Genomic DNA, 22,240 nt, shown 5'->3' on the forward strand with positions numbered 1-22,240 from the left:
CCCCAGCAAGGACAGGCCATGGCCTTAGACCAACCATCCCCGGTCTCTGAGCTCCTCCTCTACAGGGTACCACCAGTTGGAAACTCCCTGCTTTGGTAAGGCATATTCCTCCTCCACTGAGGGGGTTTCAAGGACTAGGTCACACAGGTGCTGAACAACACTGCCGACCTGTAGAGCACCCTGCAACTAACTACATCTCACTTTACTACTGTAACAGGTTAAACGCCAATACAGGGTCCAGCTCCTGAGGCAATGTTACAGGCCAGTCCTGAGTCTTCACATGGCGAGGGCCCGGTAGGTTCCAACAGAAAGCTCCAGCGACAAGTCACTCCCTTTCACCCCCGCCTCCCATTAAGTCACTGAAAGTGTCTGGAGCCTGTGGTGTCCCTAGCGCACAGGGCACGTGCACCCCAACCTAAATATTTGAGTAAAGGGCACTGTGCAACCTGAATCCAACAGATGTGTGTACTAAATATTTGCGGTCAGATAAGGAAATTATGTACTGCTGAATGTTTAAAAAGTTGCTAAGAATACATTCACTAAAAAAAAAAAACGAATAAAAAAAAAACTGACGCATTGAATTCTACTTTAAAGGGGTTGTAAAGGTAAAAGTTATTTTACCTTAATGCATCCTATGCATTAAGGTAAAAAAACATCTGACAGCGTGCTTGTCATCTTGTTCGGTTCCCAGCCTGGCCGTTGATTGGCTAGGCTGGGCAGATTTATAGCAGCGCAGCCATTGGCTGCCGTCAATCACAGCGGATGACGCGGCGCGCCGGGGCCGAGTGATACAGTCGGTGGCTATGCCCGCCGCTGTATCACGGGAGCGCGCTCGCAAAAGCTTTCCACCATGCGAGAGAGCTCGCATGAACGTGGAAAGCTTTTGCAAGGAGGAGCCGAGACAGCCGCCGAGGGACCCCAGAAGACAGGATTCAGGGTCACTCTGTGCAAAACGAACTGCACAGCGGAGGCAAGTATAACATGTTTGTTATTTAAAAAAAAAAAATTCTGCCTTTAGTGTTCCTTTAATGTATTAATGACTTCAGAGATGCATTAAAGCGGTGGTTCCCCCTTAAAAACAACTTTTTTTTATTCCACTGGCCCCCCACATTACAATCGAATTAAGGCCATTTTTTTTTTGCTGCTGTACATACCTTGATACAGCATCTTCACCCGTGCATCCGGGTTGCGAGTCCCGCGGGAGTGGGCGTTCCTCACATGTGTTTGATTGACGGTTTTCCCAAAAACGAGCTCTCCCCCCGTCGCGTAAGCCGCGTCACGATTGGCGAAAGGAGCCGGAACGGCGATGCGCATGCGCAGTATAGCGCCGACTCGCCGTTCGGCTCCTTTCGCCAACCGTGACGCGGCTTACGCGACAGGGGGGAGCTCGTTTTTCCGAAAAACGTCAATCAAACACATGTGAGGAACGCCCACTCCCGCGGGACTCGCAACCCGGATGCACGGGTGAAGATGCTGTATCAAAGTATGTACAGCAGCAAAAAAAAAAAATAATAGCCTTAATTCGATTGTAATGTGGGGGGCCAGTGGAATAAAAAAAAAAAGTTGTTTTTAAAGGGGGAACCACCGCTTTAATAATTTTACATCTTCCTCAAATTCAGATCTATTTAATGGTGCACCGAAAACTCAGCCGCCGAAAAATATCGGCCGAAAAAGGGTTGCTTGCAGGATGATCCTTTAATCAGTCAAATGATTGACTAAACCAATTCTGCCAGACTGCGGATCTCCTCCTGAAAAATGCTAGCTGCCTAGTAAACACACTGATCCTGATGTCAAGGTTCTGTGACCCCGAACAAGAATAAAGTCAGTGAAGCCCGTAAACAGCTTACTTGTCCCAGGTTAGTGCTTCAGCAAGTGTTAAAACCATCACATCATCCATCACAGCCAGGAGACTAGCAATTTCAGAACAAAAAGGCTCAGGTTTCCTTTAAAGAAGAAGTAGCGCCACAACCTAAAAATTCTAGCTGAATACCCCAGGGTGCCAAGTGTATGTAGTTATTCCATGCTGTGGTTGGCACTAAAAACACCTTTGTCAGTTCTTGCTGTCAGCTCCACCCCAGGCTGATGCCCAATTTATGGGGGTTCCTATGGAGAAGCAACAGCACAGTGATAAAGTTCCCTCTGTTAGATTCTCACTTTGCTTTCCACACACTGACTGGTTTGTATATTTATGAATGCCAAGTGTCCCATGGTGATTTCATTTTATTGCACGCATTCCATTAGGAAATATATCCATTCATAACCCTGCTAGTGCTGACTAATCCTTTACTTTTGTACGTTCAAGATACACAGTGCAGTGGCTCTTTACTAGCAGCCAGCTGATTAATCACACAGCCCCACTAAAGCTGACTGAAAATTGTATGTGCAGGGGAATGTTTACTAGCATTTACTATTGGCATTCCTATAATCTGTGCCGATTCCTCCCCTGGCTGTGCCAAATAATGTTGCTTATGTGCCTGCTGCCCGAAATGAGCGCTGTTAAATCACCACTCATTACACATTTGTCTTTGAGAGCAATGTGGTCAAATAGCAGGGGGGGGGGGGAAGCATGCTGTCAACCACAGTAGCTCAGCTTCAATGCCAACTAAAATACAAAACAAAGTGCTACATAAGGGTCAAGGTTAAACAGGAACTGAAGTCTGCTCACAAAATTTGTAAAAAAACATCTTTGCCATTCTGAAGCTTCCCTCCAACCACTTTGCATATTATTTTATATATACTGTGCTTCTGTATTTGCCAAATGTGCTGCAGAAATCTCCCTCCACCAAGTCTGGCTGCAACCATTTTAACTGTGGGCAGCTGAAGCCGCTGCCTGTTCACTTCCTGGATTTACACAGACACACACACCTCCAGCTCTCATTGGGCCCCTTAGGACTCATCCCCCTTCCTGGCAAACCCTCTCAAGGGAAGAAGATTTGATAGATGGAAAGTGATTAAAGGTAAAGGAAAAACTGATGAGACTTTTTGAAGTATCCACCAATACAAATGAGTGCGAAAATAGTATGAAATCAATACAAATCTCATTAAACACCTTTGTATCCTTTGAGAAATGAGTCACATACAGTGACCGAATTGCCCGATGAGCACTTTGTAAGTACTATGCTTTGTAGCATTTTCATACAATAAGCCATGACAGTGACTGCAAAAAAAACAAAATATATATCCCAGACATACCACTGCTGGAGGACTGACAAAGCTCAGCTGTTTCTTCCTCTCTTCAATCTGTCGGGTTGCCACTTCCATCATCTGTTTAATCTACAAAACAAGAAAGACAACTTTATTGAGAGTAACTTAAGCAAATCACATAAAAAAAAAAAAAATAAGGTGTGTGTGTGTGTGTGTGTGTGTGTGTGTGTATGTATATATATATATATATATATATATATGTGTATTATATATATATATATATGTATATATGTATATGTATATATATATATATATATATATATATATATATATATATATACATACATATATATACATACATATACACACACATATACATACACACACAATCAATATATATATATATATATATATATATATATATATATATATATATATATATATATATATATATATATATATATATATATATATATATATATTGATTGTGTATGTATGTGTGTGTGTGTGTGTGTGTGTGTGTATATGTGTGTATGTATATGTGTGTGTGTGTATGTATATATATATATATATATATATATATATATATATATATATATATATATATAATTTCCTTTTAAATCTAGGGCATTTAAAAATTACTCAACAAACTCAATACCAGCATGTTACACACACACACACACCCCCCCCCCCCGCTTCAAAACCAGTCCATTTCTCACTTCAGCGACTTAAAACTGAAATGATCCTCAGACGATCCTTAATAAATGAACAGCTGTTGTCAGCAGGTGCCATTCCATCGTAAGGTTAATAGCTGTCAAATCCTGGTTGAAGCATCAGGTAAGCAGTAGAATAGAAGCTGTATTCCCGATTTGAATGGGCTGGAGGTAGAGGAGGTGACATCAGGCTACAATCACACAAATATTTTGCCACAGTGCGAACCCCAGCAACATGCGGATAGCAGAGGCCACAGAGCCCATACACTGCAATGACAGGTTTAAAATACGTCCAGATGAGATCATTTCAGATAATTGCTGGCTGTGCAAACCGCCTCATCATTGCAATGTACAGGATCAGCAGCTATCTGCTCACAGCTGTCAATTCCAGCAGCAGGGAGTCGCATTGTGGCTAAATACCCATGCAAGTGCAGTCTTACAGGCTCCTAGACCACTGATGCAAACAACGGTCACTGCCCTCACCTATAACTGGCCTTTGTAGCAAGGGGCATTGGAAGACAATGCGCAAACAAACGCCAAGGACAAATCCTTGGAAAAAATTCCAAGCTCTACTTGCCAACCAGCCTGTGACCAGATTAACCTGTCTAACAGTATGCGTTTAAAAACAGGCGTTTAGTTGCACAAACTTGCAAATACATGCGTAAGCTACAGGCCCCGGCAAGGCACCCTGTGATCGGTAAACCCTAACTTATAAGAGGCTCCACAGTGGAAGCACATGCATTCTGATGAGATAGGTGAAGGCAGATGGACTGGAGCCCACCCTTCCTTAAAAAGGTACAGGGGCACATTGAACAGACATTGATTTTTCCTTGCCTTCCAATGCTCCATGCTGCAAAGGCCAGGGACACTTTTTTGTATGCTTGATTTTTGGTCAGGCAACGCATCGACACCTCTGCAGCCATTGTGCCCATGTACCTTCAAGGAGGGATGGGCTCCCTCCAGTCCATCTGCCTTCACCTATCTCATCAGAATGCTCCACGATGGAGGCTCTTATATGTTAGAGTCTACAGATCACAGGGTGCCTTGCCAGGGCCTGCAGCTTACGCATGTATTTGCAAGTTTGTGCAACTAAACTCCTGTTTTTAAACGCATATTGTTAGACAGGTTAAAAGGGGTTGTAAAGGTACAATTTTTTTTTTCCAAATAGCTTCCTTTACCTTAGTGCAGTCCTCCTTCACTTACCTCATCCTTCCATTTTGCTTTTAAATGTCCTAATTTCTTCTGAGAAATCCTCACTTCCTGTTCTGTCTAACTCCACACAGTAATGCAAGGCTTTCTCCCTGATGTGGAGTGTCGTGCTCGCCCCCTCCCTTGGACTACAGGAGAGTCAGGACACTCTCTGCGTTGCAGATAGAGAAAAGAGCTGTGTGTTAGTGGGCGTCCTGACTCTCCAGTAGTCCAAGGGAGGGGGTGAGCACAACACTCCACACCAGAGAGAAAGCCTTGCATCACTGTGTGCAGTTACAGACAGAAGAACAGGAAGTGAGGATTTCTCAGAAGAAATAAGGACATTTAAAAGTGCAAGTGAAGGAGGAGGCAAGTGAAGGAGGAGGCAAGTGAAGTGAAGGAGGAGGCAAGTGAAGTGAAGGATTGCACTAGTGTAAAGGAAGCCATTTAGGAAAAAAAAAAAAAATGTACCTCCTTTAATCTGGTTGGTCGCAGGCTGGTTGGTAAGCAGAGCTTGGAATTTTTTCCCAAGGATTTTTTCTTTGCTTTTGTTTGAGTTACTAGACCCTTGATGTCACTATAAACAGTACTTTTATAAAAGGTTTGTCAAATCCCTTGTAATAGAATTTAAAGCAATGGTAAAGCCACGTGATTTTTACCTACAGGTAGGCTTACCTGTAGGTACAATATCTTGAGAACCAAAGTATACAAAATGGGAGTTTAAAAAAGGTGTTGAAACCTTCTCTCAGGATTACCAGTATACAAACATTTAAATAAAAGGTTTTCCGATTACAAAATTCATGAAAAGGGTAACATGGTGGGGTAAGTATCCCTAAAAACAGAAAAAGCTTCCCCAACCCATATCTTAGACAAAAAACACCCCTGTGGATATTAGAAGAGTGAAATCTAGTTCATATATAATGCATGAAAAGTTATTTCCACATATGGGAAGGATAAGCCCCCCCCCCCCCCCCCCGACTACTTTATCACCTTCCTCAGGGACTCAGTGCAGTTAGAGCAGTGTTTCTCAAATGTATTCATCATGTGAAATGTATTCTGATTAGGGGGGTATATTTGTAATGTGTATTTTATTAGCAGAGTTCTTGAGATACTGCAGAGTGGTTTTTTTCTCTTTTTAATTATTATTTCAATTTTGAATTAAACGTTTACATATTATGTGCTATAGGAGGTAAACTCCTTTTTGGCCACAAGATGGCGCTAGCATTTTTCCACACTAGCCGCCCGTCCTTTTGTTAAGAACAATAAAGTTGTCCATCCACAGCGCGGGACGTGCCGCAAGATCGCGTCTGTTTGGACAAGGGTTGCCGTGACGACGGCAGTGTATAAAACATCCAGCGTGCGACGTGTTCAGCTCCGCCCTGCTGAGGAAGTGTTTTCACGCAACGCGTCCGGGGGTCAGGAGCTCAATACACGTCGCTCGGTGCTGTGTCCCAGGAACTCTTCTACTGCCAATGTCGTTTATTTGCTTGTTTGAATCGGCTAAAATGTGAGTAGCCTGTACATTTTTATTGAATTAAAAAGCTTTGATCCAGCGGAGGCTCTTAGATTGTTGTCTTTCTCCTTATATGTTCCTGACCATATGCTGTGGCTGTTTACATGAGGATTCGATTGCATCACCAGCTCCCTGTGTCATTCATGCTTTTATGACCATCTGGTAAAACAGTGGTCTTGTGCTAAGGTGAGAGTACCCATCTACACTGGTGGAGGAACACATTTTCAGTTTTAGGTGTCTCCGTCTCCTTTTTCACGTGGTGAAGATCCCTAAAAGATCTGATCGTTGGATCTTTTTCTTTACTGTGGACTACCTTTCTACTGTGGACCTGTTCATTCATTTATTTATTCGTTCACTTTAAAATGTTATTATTGGTTTGCGCTGCACTGGTTTCTGTTCTTTATATACAACAGTAAACTTCAGATTTCAAGTAAACATGCTAATGCAGAAAATCTAACAAACAAGTACAATTGACAGACCAACAGCTAAAAAATTATAGCTGCATCCACCTCCTAGTGTCTCTTGAATATCATCATATACCTGCCTTGCGTTGGGTCACACTGGGAAAATGTGCAGACAAGTTGTGCTTTATATTCACTCAACCCTCTCTAACTGCACCCTCTGAATCCCCGAGGAAGGCGATTAAGCGAAATGGGTTGGGGAGCGTTATCTATCCCACATGCGGAAATCATTTTTGATTTATTGTATATCAACTAGATTTCACTCTTCTAATATCCATAAAGAAGGACCTCTATTTACAGTGGTGTTTTATCTGGGATATAGGTGGAAGATGTTGTTTTTAGGGGTACATAAAACCCAACACCCAATTTTAAAATAAACTTTTTTTTTATTAAATGTTTGTATACTGGTAATCATTCTGAGAGAAGGTATCAACACCTCGAGCCTAGGTCGACAATGATGCAATATGACATGTCGAATCGGCAGCTCTTGCCGTCATTGGCACTGCCCGAATCGGTGCGACGCAAACCTTGCGGCGCCGCACTGGTTCTCAAGTAGTTTCTGTACTACTTTTGGTGACTTTGGGTACAATTTGACTAGACATCTGTGCAGGAACACGCACAGATGTCTCTGAAATTACCCCCAAAGTCGGGATGACATGCAGGTATGAAAACATGCGAGTTCAGCTGAACTTACAGGATTTCAATCCCGCAGAAGTGTGAACGTAGGCTCAAAGTCCCATTACTATACTTCTATATTCTCTAGTTTCATATTGGGGATGTGGTGTTGATTTTTCAACTGAGCTCACGTTTCTTCTATACAATAAATCTCCGAAAGATTGATGCTCATTTTGTCTAGGGGAATCGGCTAGTTGTTTTAAAATCAAAGCAGTACTTACAGTTTTAGAGAGCGATCTTCTCCGCCGCTTCCGGGTATGGTCTTCAGGACTGGGCGTTCCTATTTTTATTGACAGTCTTCCGACGGTCGCATCCATCGCGTCACGAGTAGCCGAAAGAAGCCGAACGTCGGTGCGGCTCTATACTGCGCACCGACGTTCGGCTACTTTCGGAAAATCGTGACGCGATGGATGCGACCGTCGAAAGCCTGTCAATCAAAAGAGGAACGCCCAGTCCCGCAGCCCATACCCGGAAGCGACAGAGAAGATGCATCTCTAAAAAGGAAAACTACCCGATTCCCCTTGACAAAATGAGCAGGAATCTAAGGTTAAAAAATTTTATTTCCGGGTGAACCTCCACTTTAAGACTCCAGAAATATATAGGAAGTACAAATATACATGCACGCACGCCTACTGCATGACACATATTAGACATCCTCACACAAACCTCAAGTAGAAGAATAATTTCATTTTGCAATAAACTCTCAAGCGAGTTGCAAGCATTTCAATGAATTGCCTACTAAAAATTGATAGTAAATCTTCGCCATGGGTTCTCCACACACGCACTTACCTGCATCTTGGTCAGCATACCAGGGCTCTCAGATGGGGGACCTGGGATCACTTCTGGATCTTCCACTTCCTCAAAACGTGGCGTCCGTTTTCTCTTTGAATGAGAAGAATCCCTATTGTCGTCATCTCCAAACACTTCCTGAAATAGGAAAACACGCATGTGAATCCAGCAAATTCTTACAACTGAGAAATCACTCCCCCCCCCCCCCCCCACTTCAGCCCTGGACCATTTGGCTGGCCATAGCACTTTTTGCGATTCAGCAATGTGGTGTTTTAACAATTGCGCGGTTGTGCAACGTGGCTCCCAAAAATTTACGTCCCCCCCCCACAAATAGAGCTTTCTTTTGGTGGTATTTGATCACCTCTGCGGTAATTTTTTTCGCTATAAACAAAAAAAGAGCAACAATTTTGAAAAGAAGCAACATTATGTACCTTTTGCTATAATAAATTATCCCCCGATTTAATTTTTTTTTTTAAAAGCCAATTTTCTCTCAGTTTAGGCCGATGCTTATTCTTCGACATTTTTATCAATAAGCGTATATTGATTGGTTTGCGCAAAAGTTATAGCATCTCCAAAGTAGGGGATGGATTTATGAAATTTGTATTATTTTTTTGTTGTTATGGCGGCGATCAGCGATTTTTATGGTGACTGCGACATTATGGCGAACACATCGGACTCCTTTGAAACTATTTTGGGACCGCTCACATTTATACAGCGATCAGTGGTATAAAAATACACCGATTACTGTATAAATGTGACTGGCAGTGAAGGGGTTAACCACTAGGGAGCGGGAAGGGGGTTAACCACTAGGGAGCGGGAAGGGGGTTAACCACTAGGGAGCGGGAAGGGGGTTAACCACTAGGGAGCGGGAAGGGGGTTAACCACTAGGGAGCGGGAAGGGGGTTAACCACTAGGGAGCGGGAAGGGGTTAAGTGCGTCCTAGGGAGTGATTATAACTGTTAGGGGCGTGGCTACGAGTGACACGTCACTGATCGCTGTTCCCGATGAGGGAGCAGACGATCAGTGACATATCACCAGGGAGATGCCTTGTTTACAAAGACATCCCCCCCATTCTGCCGTTCCGTGTTTTGATCGCGGGATAGAGTCTGCGGGTCCTGCTAGGGGGCAGGTTTAAAGCCCCATGTATATATACGTTGCTTTTCTTGCTCGTGCCATTCTGCCGACGTATATCTACGTGAGGCAATCAGCAAGCGGTTAAGAAGCCTAACATTTTCTATTATTTAGGGCACCAAAAAAGCTAAAAGGGCTTGTTAGGTTCTTATTTAGGGGTATATTAGCTAACTGAAATGTGCCAAGGTGTAAACATTTCCAAAGAGAAATAAGGCACCATTGGTGACCACCTTCTGAAAACTCAAGGAGATAAATCCAAGAGGTGCTGGGACTTCAATACGTATTGGCACAAAAGTAGTAAAGAGAAGGGCGACAATCATTTGAAAAGCTTCTTAAAAAATAAATAAAAAACATGTCAGAGGACATCAGCTGGCCGTGTAGAGTTTTTTTTTTTTTTCACTCAGCCAGCTGGCTGGAGGGGAAAAAATAAATAAAAACACCAACAGGGATTCCATCCACACAAAATCGGAAAACGTAGAACCCGGAAAGGTCTGACACCTTGACGCCTCCCAGATATTTCTATTTGCCAATCCCTAACCAAATGGAACATGCAGGAGGCAAATAGGTGCCAGCAAGCTCCAACATGCCCAGGAAATGCCCAAAACGTTGCCAGAACAGCCCAGCCTTTGGGTGTGGCAGTACCTGAAGTTTTTTTTGTAACAATGTTGCTTCAATGGACATCAGCTCTTTGTAAATGTGATCCCAGTAAACCCCATACCTTCATTTCTCGCTTTCTGCTTCTCTCACTGCTCGATTTTGAATGCCTCGAAGATCTTTGGCTTTCCTTGACAGCATCATACAGCTTGTCAACAAAACGCATCGTGGAATCATCAAGGAACGGCCTCAAGTGGTCTATAGGAGAATGGTGATATTAGAAACTGCTTAACCAATGAGACAAATAATTATATGATCCATTTCAGGGGTAGGCAACCTGGGGCCCTCCAGCTGTTGTGGAACTACATTTCCCATGAGGCATTGCAAGGCTGGCAGTTACAATTACTCCCAAAGGCATGATGGGACTTGTAGTTCTACAATAGCTGAAAGGGCCCCAGGTTGCCCTCCCCGGATCTAGTCGATTAATCGCACAAAGTGATCCTGACACAGAACATATATGCATTTATATTAGGTAAAGCTCTGGGCATTATCGTCCCCAGCCTTGCTTCACTATCTAGTGAGTAGTAGACCTAAAGGTTACAAGATTAGCCATAACATTATGACCACTGACAGGTAAATGAATAACATTGATCATCTCATTACAATGGCATCTAAAAGTCAGTGGGTTATATTAGGCGGCAAGTAAACATTTTGTCCCTGAAGTTGAAAGGAGTGAAAATGTTAAGCGCAGTTCGTTGTGTATGGGGTTGCCTAACGGCAGATCGGTCAGGATGCCCATGCTGACCCGTGTCCACAGCCAAAAGCACCTACAATAGACATGTGAGCATCAGATCTGGGCCACGGAGCAATAGAATGAGGCCTGATCTGACAAATCACATTTTCTTTCAGATCATGTGGAAGGCCGGTGGTTGCGCATTGCTTACCTGGGGAAGAGATGGCACCAAGATGCACTAAAGGAAGAAGGAAAGCTGGCGGAGGCAGTGTGATGCTTGGGACAATGCTCTGCTGGGAATGCATTAAGGTGAAAAACCTTGAGGGTTTACAACCCCTATAAAAGGTTTTGCTGCTGACGGTTTTGTGACAGATACCACAGTATATCTTCACAGGCCTAGTGGCGTCCATGCCTTGACGGGTTAGGGCTGTTTTGGCAGTAATAGGGGGACCTACTCAATAATAGATGGGTGGTCAAAGTTATGGCTGATTAATTTATGTACATAGCCAGTGAAATCAAGAGTCCCGATTGAGCACAAAAAAGAAAATAATTGTGCCTTAAAAACAAATAAGCCATGCACCGGACCCCAGGCACAAACCCAGCGCCGCACATTTGAGAACGCGGCCCAAATCACTTATGACCAGCAATAATGTTTGGAGAGATATGTGACCAGGTTGGCTGTTTCTGCTGCTAATGCGAACAAATGAATAATACAATCACGCAGCTCCAAGAGCCCTTTTACACCGGGGTGGTAGTGGTAAAGTGCAGTATATTAGCGGCGCTTTACTGCCATTATATTGGCGCTTTTCAGGCTGGAGCGGGGGCTGCTAACCCCCTAGAAGGGGTTAAAAGTGCCCGTGCGTGTAGCGAAGCACTTTGCAGGCGCTTCGGCAGTGCTGCCCATGAATTCCAATGGGCAGGGGTGGTTTAGGAGTGGAGTGGTGTATACAGCGCTGGCAAACCGCCCCAAAGATGCTGCTTACAGGACTTTTTCTAATGTCCTGAAAGCGCACCGCCCCAGGAAGGGGCTAAACTAGGGCGTTCAAAGGGTTAAATGTGTCTAAACAGTTTTTTGTGTACTATGCAAGTTGCTTTCACTAAGGGATGCAATGGATTTTATTCCCTACTTTGCAGAGAAAAAAAAAACTCCCATCCCTGCGCTCAAGACAGAGCTCTGCCTTGTTTACATAGGCAGAGCTCCATCTCGTGTCTCTGCTTATATATATATATATATATCACAAAGAATAAATGTTACCATGTTTTTATTGAACACACCATGTAAACATTCACAGTGCAGGTGGAAAAAGTATGTGAACCCTTGGATTTAATAACTGGTTGAACCTCCTTTGGCAGCAATAACTCCAACCAAACGTTTCCTGTAGTTGCAGATCAGACGTGCACAACGGTCAGGAGTAACACTTCTTGACCATTCTTTACAGAACTGTTTCAGTTCAGCAATATTCTTGGGATGTCTGGTGTGAATCGCTTTCTTGAGGTCATGCCACAGCATCTCACTTGGGTTGAGGTCAGGACTCTGACTGGGCCACTCCAGAAGGCGTATTTTCTTCTGTTTAAGCCATTCTGTTGTTGATTTACGTCTATGCTTTGGGTCGTTGTCCTGTTGCAACACCCATCTTCTGTTGAGCTTCAGCTTGTGGACAGATGGTCTTAAGTTCTCCTGCAAAATGTCTTGATAAACTTGAGAATTCATTTTTCCTTTGATGATAGCAATCCGTCCAGGCCCTGACGCAGCAAAGCAGCCCCAAACCATGATGCCCCCACCAACATACTTCACAGTTGGGATGAGGTTTTGATGTTGGTGTGCTGTGCCTCTTTTTCTCCACACATAGTGTTGTGCGTTTCTTCCAAACAACTCAACCTTGGTTTCATCTGTCCACAGAATATTTTGCCAGTACTGCTGTGGAACATCCAGGTGCTCTTGTGCAAACTGTAAACGTGCAGCAATGGGTATTTTTGGACAGCAGTGGCTTCCTCTGTGGTATCCTCCCATGAAATCCATTCTTGTTCAGTGTTTTACGTATCGTAGATTCGCCAACAGGTATGTTAGCATCTGCCAGAGACTTTTGTAAGTCTTTAGCTGACACTCTGGGATTCTTCTTCACGTCATTGAGCAGTCTGCGCTGTGCTCTTACAGTCATCTTTACAGGACGGCCACTCCTAGGGAGAGTAGCAGCAGTGCTGAACTTTCTCCATTTATAGACAATTTGTCTTACCGTGGACTGATGAACAGAAAGGCTTTTGGAGATACTTTTATAAACCTTTCCAGCTTTATGCAAGTCAACAATTCTTAATCATAGGTCTTCTGAGAGCTCTTTTGTGCGAGGCATCATTCACATCAGGCAATGCTTCTTGTGAAAAGCAAACCCAGAACTGGTGTGTGTGTTTTTTATAGGACAGGGCAGCTGTAACCAACACCTCCAATCTCATTGATTGGACTCCAGTTGGCTGACACCTCACTCCAATTAGCTCTTGGATATGTCATTGATCTAGGTGTTCACATACTTTTTCCACCTGCATTGTGAATGTTTACAATACAAACATGGTAACATTTAATTCTTTGTGTGTTATTAGTTTAAGCAGACTGTGATTGTCTATCATTGTGACTTTGATGAAGATCAGATCACATTTTATGACCAATTTGTGCAGAAATCCATATCATTCTAAAAAGGGTTCACATACTTCTTATTGCAACTGTATATTTTTAGCACAGACCCTAGAGAAGAAATGGTGGGATTTGAAACTTTTTGTGCCACATGGTATTTGCGCTGCCGCTTTTTGTAATAAAAACACTTTTAATTAATTTTAATGTACACAAAACACCCATTGTTTTGGTAAAAATATAGAAGATGATGTAATGCCGAGTAAATAGATACCCAACATGTCACGTCTTGAAATTGCACATGCTCCTGGAATGTCGAGGATAGGTAAGTGTCCATTTTTTAGTCAGCAGCTGGCATATTTGTAGCTGCTGGCTTTTTAAAAAAAAAAAATTTGGCCGAACCTCCGCTTTAAGAAAAGAGGTTTAACCTTAAACTACGTAGAGGGCCCTTTACTGTAAGAGCAGCAGGAATGTGGAATTCCATTCGCTGGCTTCTTTCTGGGCTTGCCGGTGGAACGGTAGATGACAGAGAGGCATCGGCTAGCCACCACCTGTAAAAGCCATCCAGCGGCAAATCAGCCACTAGGATAGCCTTTACATAAAAGCCAATTGCCTCCAAAAAAAAAAACACTGGGATGATGCCTGGAGCTGCTCTTAACCACTTTATGTCAATCACAATGTACGCAATTTAGCATGGTATGGTGAAAAGCTATGACCAAGCGCATGTGATTTTGTTAATTTCAATGGGCTGCCGAATGCACAAAAAGTATGGCAGGGTGCAGCTTTTAAAAATCACGAACCACCAAACCGCATCGTACTGCGGTACCATGTGGTTTGATGGCCTCAAACATTTGCAAGATGTGTGGGGATGCCGTAAGAATTAATGGCACCCATGTGCATCTGCAGGAGGTGGTGTGTTCCAGCGTTATGTGGGAAATGTGTGTTTCCCGCACCGCATTTGGTGTGACCTAAAAGTATACCAATAAAAGAAGACTTACCAGCCGCTTTCTTTTTGTCCATTCCTTTGCCAACACAGTTCAGGGCTGCCGTGACCAAAGTGGGCTCTGGGATGCCCACCAATCCTTTCACCGTCTTCTCTACCCATGGCTTCAAATCTTCCAGTTCCCGCTTAGAAAGAGACATATTTACAGGAGGCGGAATGCTTATCCAATAGCTGAAAAACAAATGGGGCTTAGATCGCTCTGAATTGCGGCTGCAGCTTCTCTTCTGGTTATTAAAATGGAACTTCACTCTCCCAATCAACATGGATGATTTTGGGCTGGGTTCACACAGACATTGCATGCGACTCGCACCACATTGCTGTACAGATCACATACATTGTCTGTGTGATGTGCATTTAGCCCTACAATCTGTATGGCTGAAATCAAGGATTTATTTATTTTTTAAATCAGGGCTCGACAAATCCCGGGCGCCAGGTCGCCATGGCGACTAGAAATAGGGTCCTGGCGACTTGGATTGGAAGGGGGGCAAAAAAAAAAAAAAAAAATTTTTTTTTTTTGTGAGCTGGGGCCATCTGGTGGTGAGCCGTTGGTATTACAAGTTATTACCACCAGATGTGAGCTGGCGCCATCTGGTGGTGGCCATTGGTATTACAAGTAAAGCATTACAAGTTAAACAGCAATTCTAATGTTGTTTTTCACTATTTTCACTGCCATCTTCTTCCCTCTAATTAGAACCCCCAAACATTATATATATTTTTTATCCTAACACCCTAGAGAATAAAATGGCGATCGTTGCAATACTTTCTGTCACGCCGTATTTGCGCAGCGGTCTTACAAGCGCACTTTTTTTGTGAAAAAATTACACTTTTTTTAATTAAAAAATAAGACAACAGTAAAGTTATCCCCATTTTTTTAATATTATGAAAGATAATGTTACGCCGAGTAAATTCATACCCAACATGTCACGCTTCAAAATTGCGTCCGCTCGTGGAATGCCGACAAACTTTTACCCTTTAAAATCTTCATAGGCGACGTTTAAAAAAAATCTACAGGTTGCATGTTTTGAGTTACAGAGGAAGTCTACGGCTAGAATTATTGCTCTCGCTCTACCAATCGTGGCGATACCTCACATGTGTGGTTTGAACACCGTTTACATATGCGGGCGCTGCTCACGTATGTGTTCGCTTCTGCGCGCAAGCTCGTCGGGACGGGGCGCGTTTTCTGGCTCCTAACTTTTTTACCTGGCTCCTAGATTCCAAGCAAATTTGTCAACCCCTGTTTTAAATCATATTTTCTGATCTTTATCAACTTTATTTTAATAAAATGCTTTTGAAGTAAAAATCTGAAGATAGTTTTCCATTTTAAGATGCATTAATATTTTAGTTTATTCAGCATGAAATGGAGCTTAGTTATGTAGCATGAATCTGTATATTCTGCAATATTTACATTTTTTGTAAACTCATTCAATGAATCCAAGCTTTACAAGCCGAGATAACATGCACTGCATTGATTCATTCACACAATTTCACAGTAATCATGAGATAAAACGACTCCTTTATCCCATTGTTTTGCAAATCTATGTACATTACAAACTGTATGACTGAACCGGTTCTGATATCACCGTTTTACTAACCCGACAGCTTATTATTCTAAATAAGAAACCTTCATTTTGCTTGTAAACATTAAAGATTCTAACTACCAGCAAGGAGTCCCTACATTTAAAGAGCACCTGTCATTTCAGATCCATCATGGCAGCACCTGTTAGCGGGCATCCACTTACCTGCCGCCGCCACATCCCTCAACCTTGTTGTGTCACTGCCGCATCACCAGCCATCCCATTAAAGTAAGCGGGACAGAGGAGGGGGGGGGGGGCGACAGCGGGACAGAGGAGTGGGGGGCCAACAGCGGGACAGAGGAGGGGGGGGGCCAACAGCGGGACAGAGGAGGGGGGGGGGCCAACAGCGGGACAGAGGAGGGGGGGGGCCAACAGCGGGACAGAGGAGGGGGGGGGGCCAACAGCGGGACAGAGGAGGGGGGGGGCCCCCCAACAGCGGGACAGAGGAGGGGGGGGGGCCCCCCAACAGCGGGACAGAGGAGGGGGGGCCCCAACAGCGGGACAGAGGAGGGGGGGCCCCCAACAGCGGGACAGAGGAGGGGGGGGCCCCAACAGCGGGACAGAGGAGGGGGGGGCCCCAACAGCGGGACAGAGGAGGGGGGGGCCCCAACAGCGGGACAGAGGAGGGGGGGGCCCCAACAGCGGGACAGAGGAGGGGGGGGCCCCAACAGCGGGACAGAGGAGGGGGGGGCCCCAACAGCGGGACAGAGGAGGGGGGGGCCCCAACAGCGGGACAGAGGAGGGGGGGGCCCCAACAGCGGGACAGAGGAGGGGGGGGCCCAACAGCATGCATGCATTTTTAGTGCAGAAAAAAAGGGCACGGAACCGTGTCTGGTGTGGTCTGGCCCTAAATCAAATTAGAAAAACACAAATCTAAGAATTGGTAAGCTGTAATATAATAAAATGTTTGCTAATGGGGTTTAGACCCCATTCACACTTGTCATGTGACTTTGATGTCCAAAGTCGTACAAGTCGTTCCCCAATGATAACCATTCCTATACAAGCGGCTTAGAGTTGCAGCAACTTCAAAGTAGTCCATGCACTACTTTGGCTTGACTTTCATGTAACTTGAAGACTATAAACTTCAATGATAACCCTCAAAAGTTGCATGAAAGTCGCACCTGCATGTTCTACAATGCAACAGTTGTCTTCTATCATTGGTCAAAGACAAAGTCGTATCAAAGTATCATCAGAGTTGCACTCCAAGGTCGGCGCAACAAGTGCGATTGCCTTAGGCCCCTTGAACACTACCGCGACTTCAAAGTTGCGCAATTTTGCCATGATTTCAGGGAGACTTTAGGTCTTTGAACCTGAACTTGCATCAAAGTCACACCAGAGTAGTACAGGGACTATTAAGTCAGTGCCACTTTAAGTCGCACAGATATGAAGGGTATTTATGGAAAATCATGGGCTACGAATTGTCACGAGAGTTAGCAGTCCCAAGTCGCAGGACAAGTTGCACAAGTGTGAAAGGGGGGTGTGAAAGGGGCCTTAGGACCAGTTCACACCATAGAGACCATTTGCATGCACGTTTTTGATGCAGTTCAGTGCATTTTTTCCCCCTTTAAACTTTTCTTAACCTTACATAAGGACATGTGTGTTCCAGTGCGTTTTTGATGCGTTTTACAGCATTCCATTCCAGTGCAAGAAAAACGCAGCATGTTCTTCCGTTTTTTTCTGGAACTGGAACACACTGGACATGCAAGCACTGGTGTAAACTATGCCATTGAAAACCATATAACCTACTTTCCATGCCTTTTTGATACAGAAAAAAAACCCCCCACTGAACTGCATGTGGTGTGAACTTGCCCCTAAAAGTGTAAGTAAACCCCCCCTCCCCCCCTATCGTTTTCAGCCAAGGAAGCTGCCATATTGGCTTCTGTTTAATCTACAACTGCCATGATGCTGCACATGTGATCAGCGACGACACCAGCCATTGGATGCTATGACAGTTTGGTTGAGAGCACAACCAATGGGAGCGTTACATTTCTGGCACGTGCCAGGAATGTAACTGGTAAATCGTCCGGTTTACTCCACCACTTCTCTGAAGAGCAATCCAGAGGTGACAAGTCGCTTCTTTACCGCTTGTTTTATGCCCATTTTTTGCGAAACGGCAACACAGCTCCTGCACTTCTCCATTTACATGAATAAGTTGGGTCAGGCTTGGTGCCCAGTGAGTGCAACATGTTTGATAGCTTTCTTGCCACAAACACTGCTGTCCGCTGCAGCTTAACCACTTGCCGCCCGCCATATAGCAGAATGACGGCGGCAAAGTGGTTGTGTTATCCTGACCGGACATCATCAGGATATCAGAGCCGGTGCACAGCGATCGGAGGTGCTGTATCAGTCCGACACACCGCAACTCCGATTGTGGTATGGAGCCTCTGACAGAGGCTTCTTACCACGTGATCAGCTGTAACTAATCGGAGCTGATCATCGCGTAAACCAGGAAGTGCCGGTAAACGGCTGTCCTCGGTTCATGCGGACAGGAAGAGCCAATCGCAACTCTCCCTAGCGGTGGGGGCGGGGTCTATGCTGATAATCAGCACATTGATTATCAACACAACCTCCATCAAAAGGTGCCACTCAGTGCCAAAAAAATGTATGTCAGTGCCCAAAAAAGTGCCAGTGCCCCATCAGTAATGCCCAACAGTGGCCCGGCAGTGCCAATCAGTAATGCCCGGCAGTGCCAATCAGTAATGCCCGGCAGTGCCAATCAGTAATGCCCGGCAGTGCCAATCAGTAATGCCCGGCAGTGCCAATCAGTAATGCCCGGCAGTGCCAATCAGTAATGCCCCAAAATGCCCCATCAGTAATGCTTGACAGTGCCAATCAGTGCCCCATCAGTAATGCCCAGTGTGCCAATCAGTGGCCCATCAGTAATGTCCAACAGTGCCCCATCAGTAGCCCAAAGTGCCAATCAGTGCCCCATCAGTAATGCCCAACAGTTGCTCAAAGTGCCAATCAGTGCCACATCAGTAATGCCCGGCAGTGCCACATCAGTAATGCCCGGCAGTGCCACATCAGTAATGCCCGGCAGTGCCACATCAGTAATGCCCGGCAGTGCCCCATCAGTAATGCCCGACAGTGCCCCATCAGTAATGCCCGACAGTGCCCCATCAGTAATGCCCGACAGTGCCCCATCAGTAATGCCCGACAGTGCCCCATCAGTAATGCCCGACAGTGCCCCATCAGTAATGCCCGACAGTGCCCCATCAGTAATGCCCGACAGTGCCCCATCAGTAATGCCCGACAGTGCCCCATCAGTAATGCCCGACAGTGCCCCATCAGTAATGCCCGACAGTGCCCCATCAGTAATGCCCGACAGTGCCCCATCAGTAAAGCCCGACAGTGCCCCATCAGCAATGCCCGACAGTGCCCCATCAGATGCTACACAGTAACGCCTGTCAGTAGCACCCCATCAGCGCCGCCTGCCAGTGCCCATAAGTTTTTTTTTTGCTTTTTTTAATTGCCATTATTTTTTGTTTATATTGCAAAAATTAAAAACTGTAGAGGTGATCAAATACCACCAAACTGTGGGTGGAGAAAAAAAAAGTAGATTGGGTACAATGTAGCATGACCGTGCAATTGTCATTCAAAGTGCGATAGCGATGAAAATTGTCCTGGGCAGGAAGGGGAGGGGAGTGCCCAGTATTGAAGTGGTTAAAGGGGGAGTAAATAGCTGATTTACCGACACCCCCCCCCCCCCCATAAACTTTGCCTAACTTCATCCAAAAGAGAAAAATAAACCAAAAAGTGAACTTTCAGTCAGGCAGATGAGAAGTGTAATGTTGTGTATGAGAAGATGATGGCAGTGTGCGTGTGTAATGTATGAGAGGAGAGGGGGGGGGGGGGGCTCTATCTATTCATCCAGAGGGAGAGGTGACCCCCCCTGTCAAGGCTCTCCAAAGTTCTGGACACAGCCACCCCCCCTCATCATACACACCAACGTTTCCTCTCCTGAGGGCAACCTACAAACCAGCCCCGGGGACTCTGCCGCCCACACCGGTTCAGTAAGCCCTGTAAACATCCCCCCAAGTCCACTCACCCGCTACCAGGGCGCCGTCCTCCCCCTACCGCCAAAAAAAAAGCCCACCACCACCGAGACTACGGAGAGCCAACGTCAGACCGGAACCGGAAGTCCAGGAAGCATGCAGTCTGGCGCTTCCCAATGACCCGCATGACGCGACGGCGACCCCTACGTCACCGAAAACGCTGGCTCGGTGTTTTCGAAATAACTTTATTTACAAGCGCAGACGCGCACATACACAACAATGGCATTGACCTATTTCTATACTAAAAGCGGCAGTAAACCGCAAAAAAAAATTAAAGAAAACCCCAAAAATGTTCTCCCTGCAAGATAAGAGCATAGCTCCCAAATGTCCCTGATTTGGAGCAATGTCCCTCTGTCCGTCATTCCTTCTCATTTGTCCCTCATTTTATTCTGATCTATAAAGTTGTATATAAAATGCACTTTTTATTATTTAACCACTTCTCTACTTTGGGTGTTTTTCAGATTTGGTGTTTACAAGACTAAAACATTTTTTTTGCTAGAAAATTACTTAAAACCCACAAACATTATATATTTATTTTTTTCTAACACCCTAGAGAATAAAATGGCGATCATTGCAATACTTTTTGTCACACCATATTTGCGCAGCGGTCCTACAAGCGCACTTTTTTTGGAAAAAAATCACTTTTTTGAATTAAAAAATAAGACAGCAATAAATTTGGCCCAATTTTTTTATATATTGTGAAAGATAATGTTACGCCGAGTAAAATGGTACCCAACATGTCACGCTTACAAATTGCGCCCGCTCGTGGCATGGCGTCAAACTTTTACCCTTAAAAATCTCGATAGGCGACGTTTAAAAAATTCTATAGGTTGCATTTTTTGAGTTACAGAGTAGGCCTAGGGCTATAATTATTGCTCTCGCTCTAACTATCGCGGCGATACCTCACTTGTGTCGTTTGAACACCGTTTTCATATGCGGGCGCTACTCGCGTATGCGTTCGCTTCTGCGCATGAGCTCGTCGGGACAGGGCGCTTTAAAAACATTTTTTTTTTCTTATTTATTTTTATTTATTTTATTATTTTTTACACTGGGAAAAAAAATAAATTATCACTTTTATTCCTATTACAAGGAATGTAAACATCCCTTGTAATAGACAAAAGCATGACAGGTCCTCTTAAATATGAGATCTGGGGTCAAAAAGACCTCAGATCTCATATTTAGACTAAAATGCAAAAAAAAATAAAAAATTTGGAAATGTCATTTTTTCAAATGACATTTAAGAGGCTGGGCGGGACTGACGTTTTGACGTCACTTCCGCCCAGCAGAGCTATGGGGACGGGCGAAGGAGATTTTTCCTTCAGTCTCGTCCCCAGTCACCAGCCGAACGGTCCCGATCGCCTCCGCCGCTACCGACGGCTACGGTAAGCGGCGGAAGGCGCGGAAGAGCGGCGGGAGGGGGGGGCCCTCTCCCGCCGCCGATAACGGCGATCTCGCGGCGAATCCGCTGCGGAGACCGCCATTATCGTTAACAGAACCGCTGACACTAAAGATTGATACCTCGGTTGTGGCAGCAGCTGCTGCCGTTACCGAGATATCAATCTTTAAAGTTAGGCCGTATAAAGACGTACGGCGGTTTAGAAGTGGTTAAAAAGTGTTTTTCAGTGCTAAACCTGTCTTCCAATTTCTAAATTGCTGCATTTGTGAATATCCCTACCTACCTTTGCTAATAGGTCTCCCTCATTCCCTTATTAAAAAGTTGGGAGGTATGTAAGAGCATAATGTGCTAGTATTCGTCTCATACTAGCACATTTACTTAAAGCAGAGTTCCACCCATTTAAAAGTCAGCAGCTACAAAAAGTGTAGCTGCTGACATTTAATAATCGGACACTCACCTGTCCCACGGTCCATCGATGCAGGCGCACAAAGCCTCGCTCCTCTCCGTGGCGCCGGCATTCTAACTGTAGGTGCCCGGCTGTGCTCTCTCTGCACATGCACGAGCCGCGCTGCACGCTGTGAATGGCTGGGCAATCTTCTGAGACCTGTGATGTGTCCCAGAAGATTGCAGGAAAGGAGGGGGGGGTGATCT

At 44.8% G+C, this 22,240-nt stretch overlaps 1 protein-coding gene across 1 annotated transcript in view; it reads right to left on the bottom strand.

Moving 5' to 3' along the window:
• Positions 1–20,313, bottom strand: part of PRPF3 (pre-mRNA processing factor 3) — a 41,514-nt gene extending 21,201 nt beyond the window's left edge. Inside the window, exons 1-5 of the mRNA XM_040333629.1 lie at positions 20,187–20,313; positions 14,560–14,735; positions 10,333–10,466; positions 8,484–8,621; positions 3,193–3,273 (exon numbers count right to left, since the gene is read on the bottom strand). Coding sequence (XP_040189563.1) covers positions 3,193–3,273; positions 8,484–8,621; positions 10,333–10,466; positions 14,560–14,704 — 498 coding nt within the window. The 5' untranslated portion in view covers positions 14,705–14,735; positions 20,187–20,313. The remainder of the gene's footprint in view (positions 1–3,192; positions 3,274–8,483; positions 8,622–10,332; positions 10,467–14,559; positions 14,736–20,186) is intronic.
• Between the last annotated feature and the right edge of the window lie 1,927 nt (positions 20,314–22,240).

Source organism: Rana temporaria, chromosome 13 (genome assembly GCF_905171775.1).
Source record: "Rana temporaria chromosome 13, aRanTem1.1, whole genome shotgun sequence".
NCBI classification, from domain to species: Eukaryota; Metazoa; Chordata; class Amphibia; order Anura; family Ranidae; genus Rana; species Rana temporaria.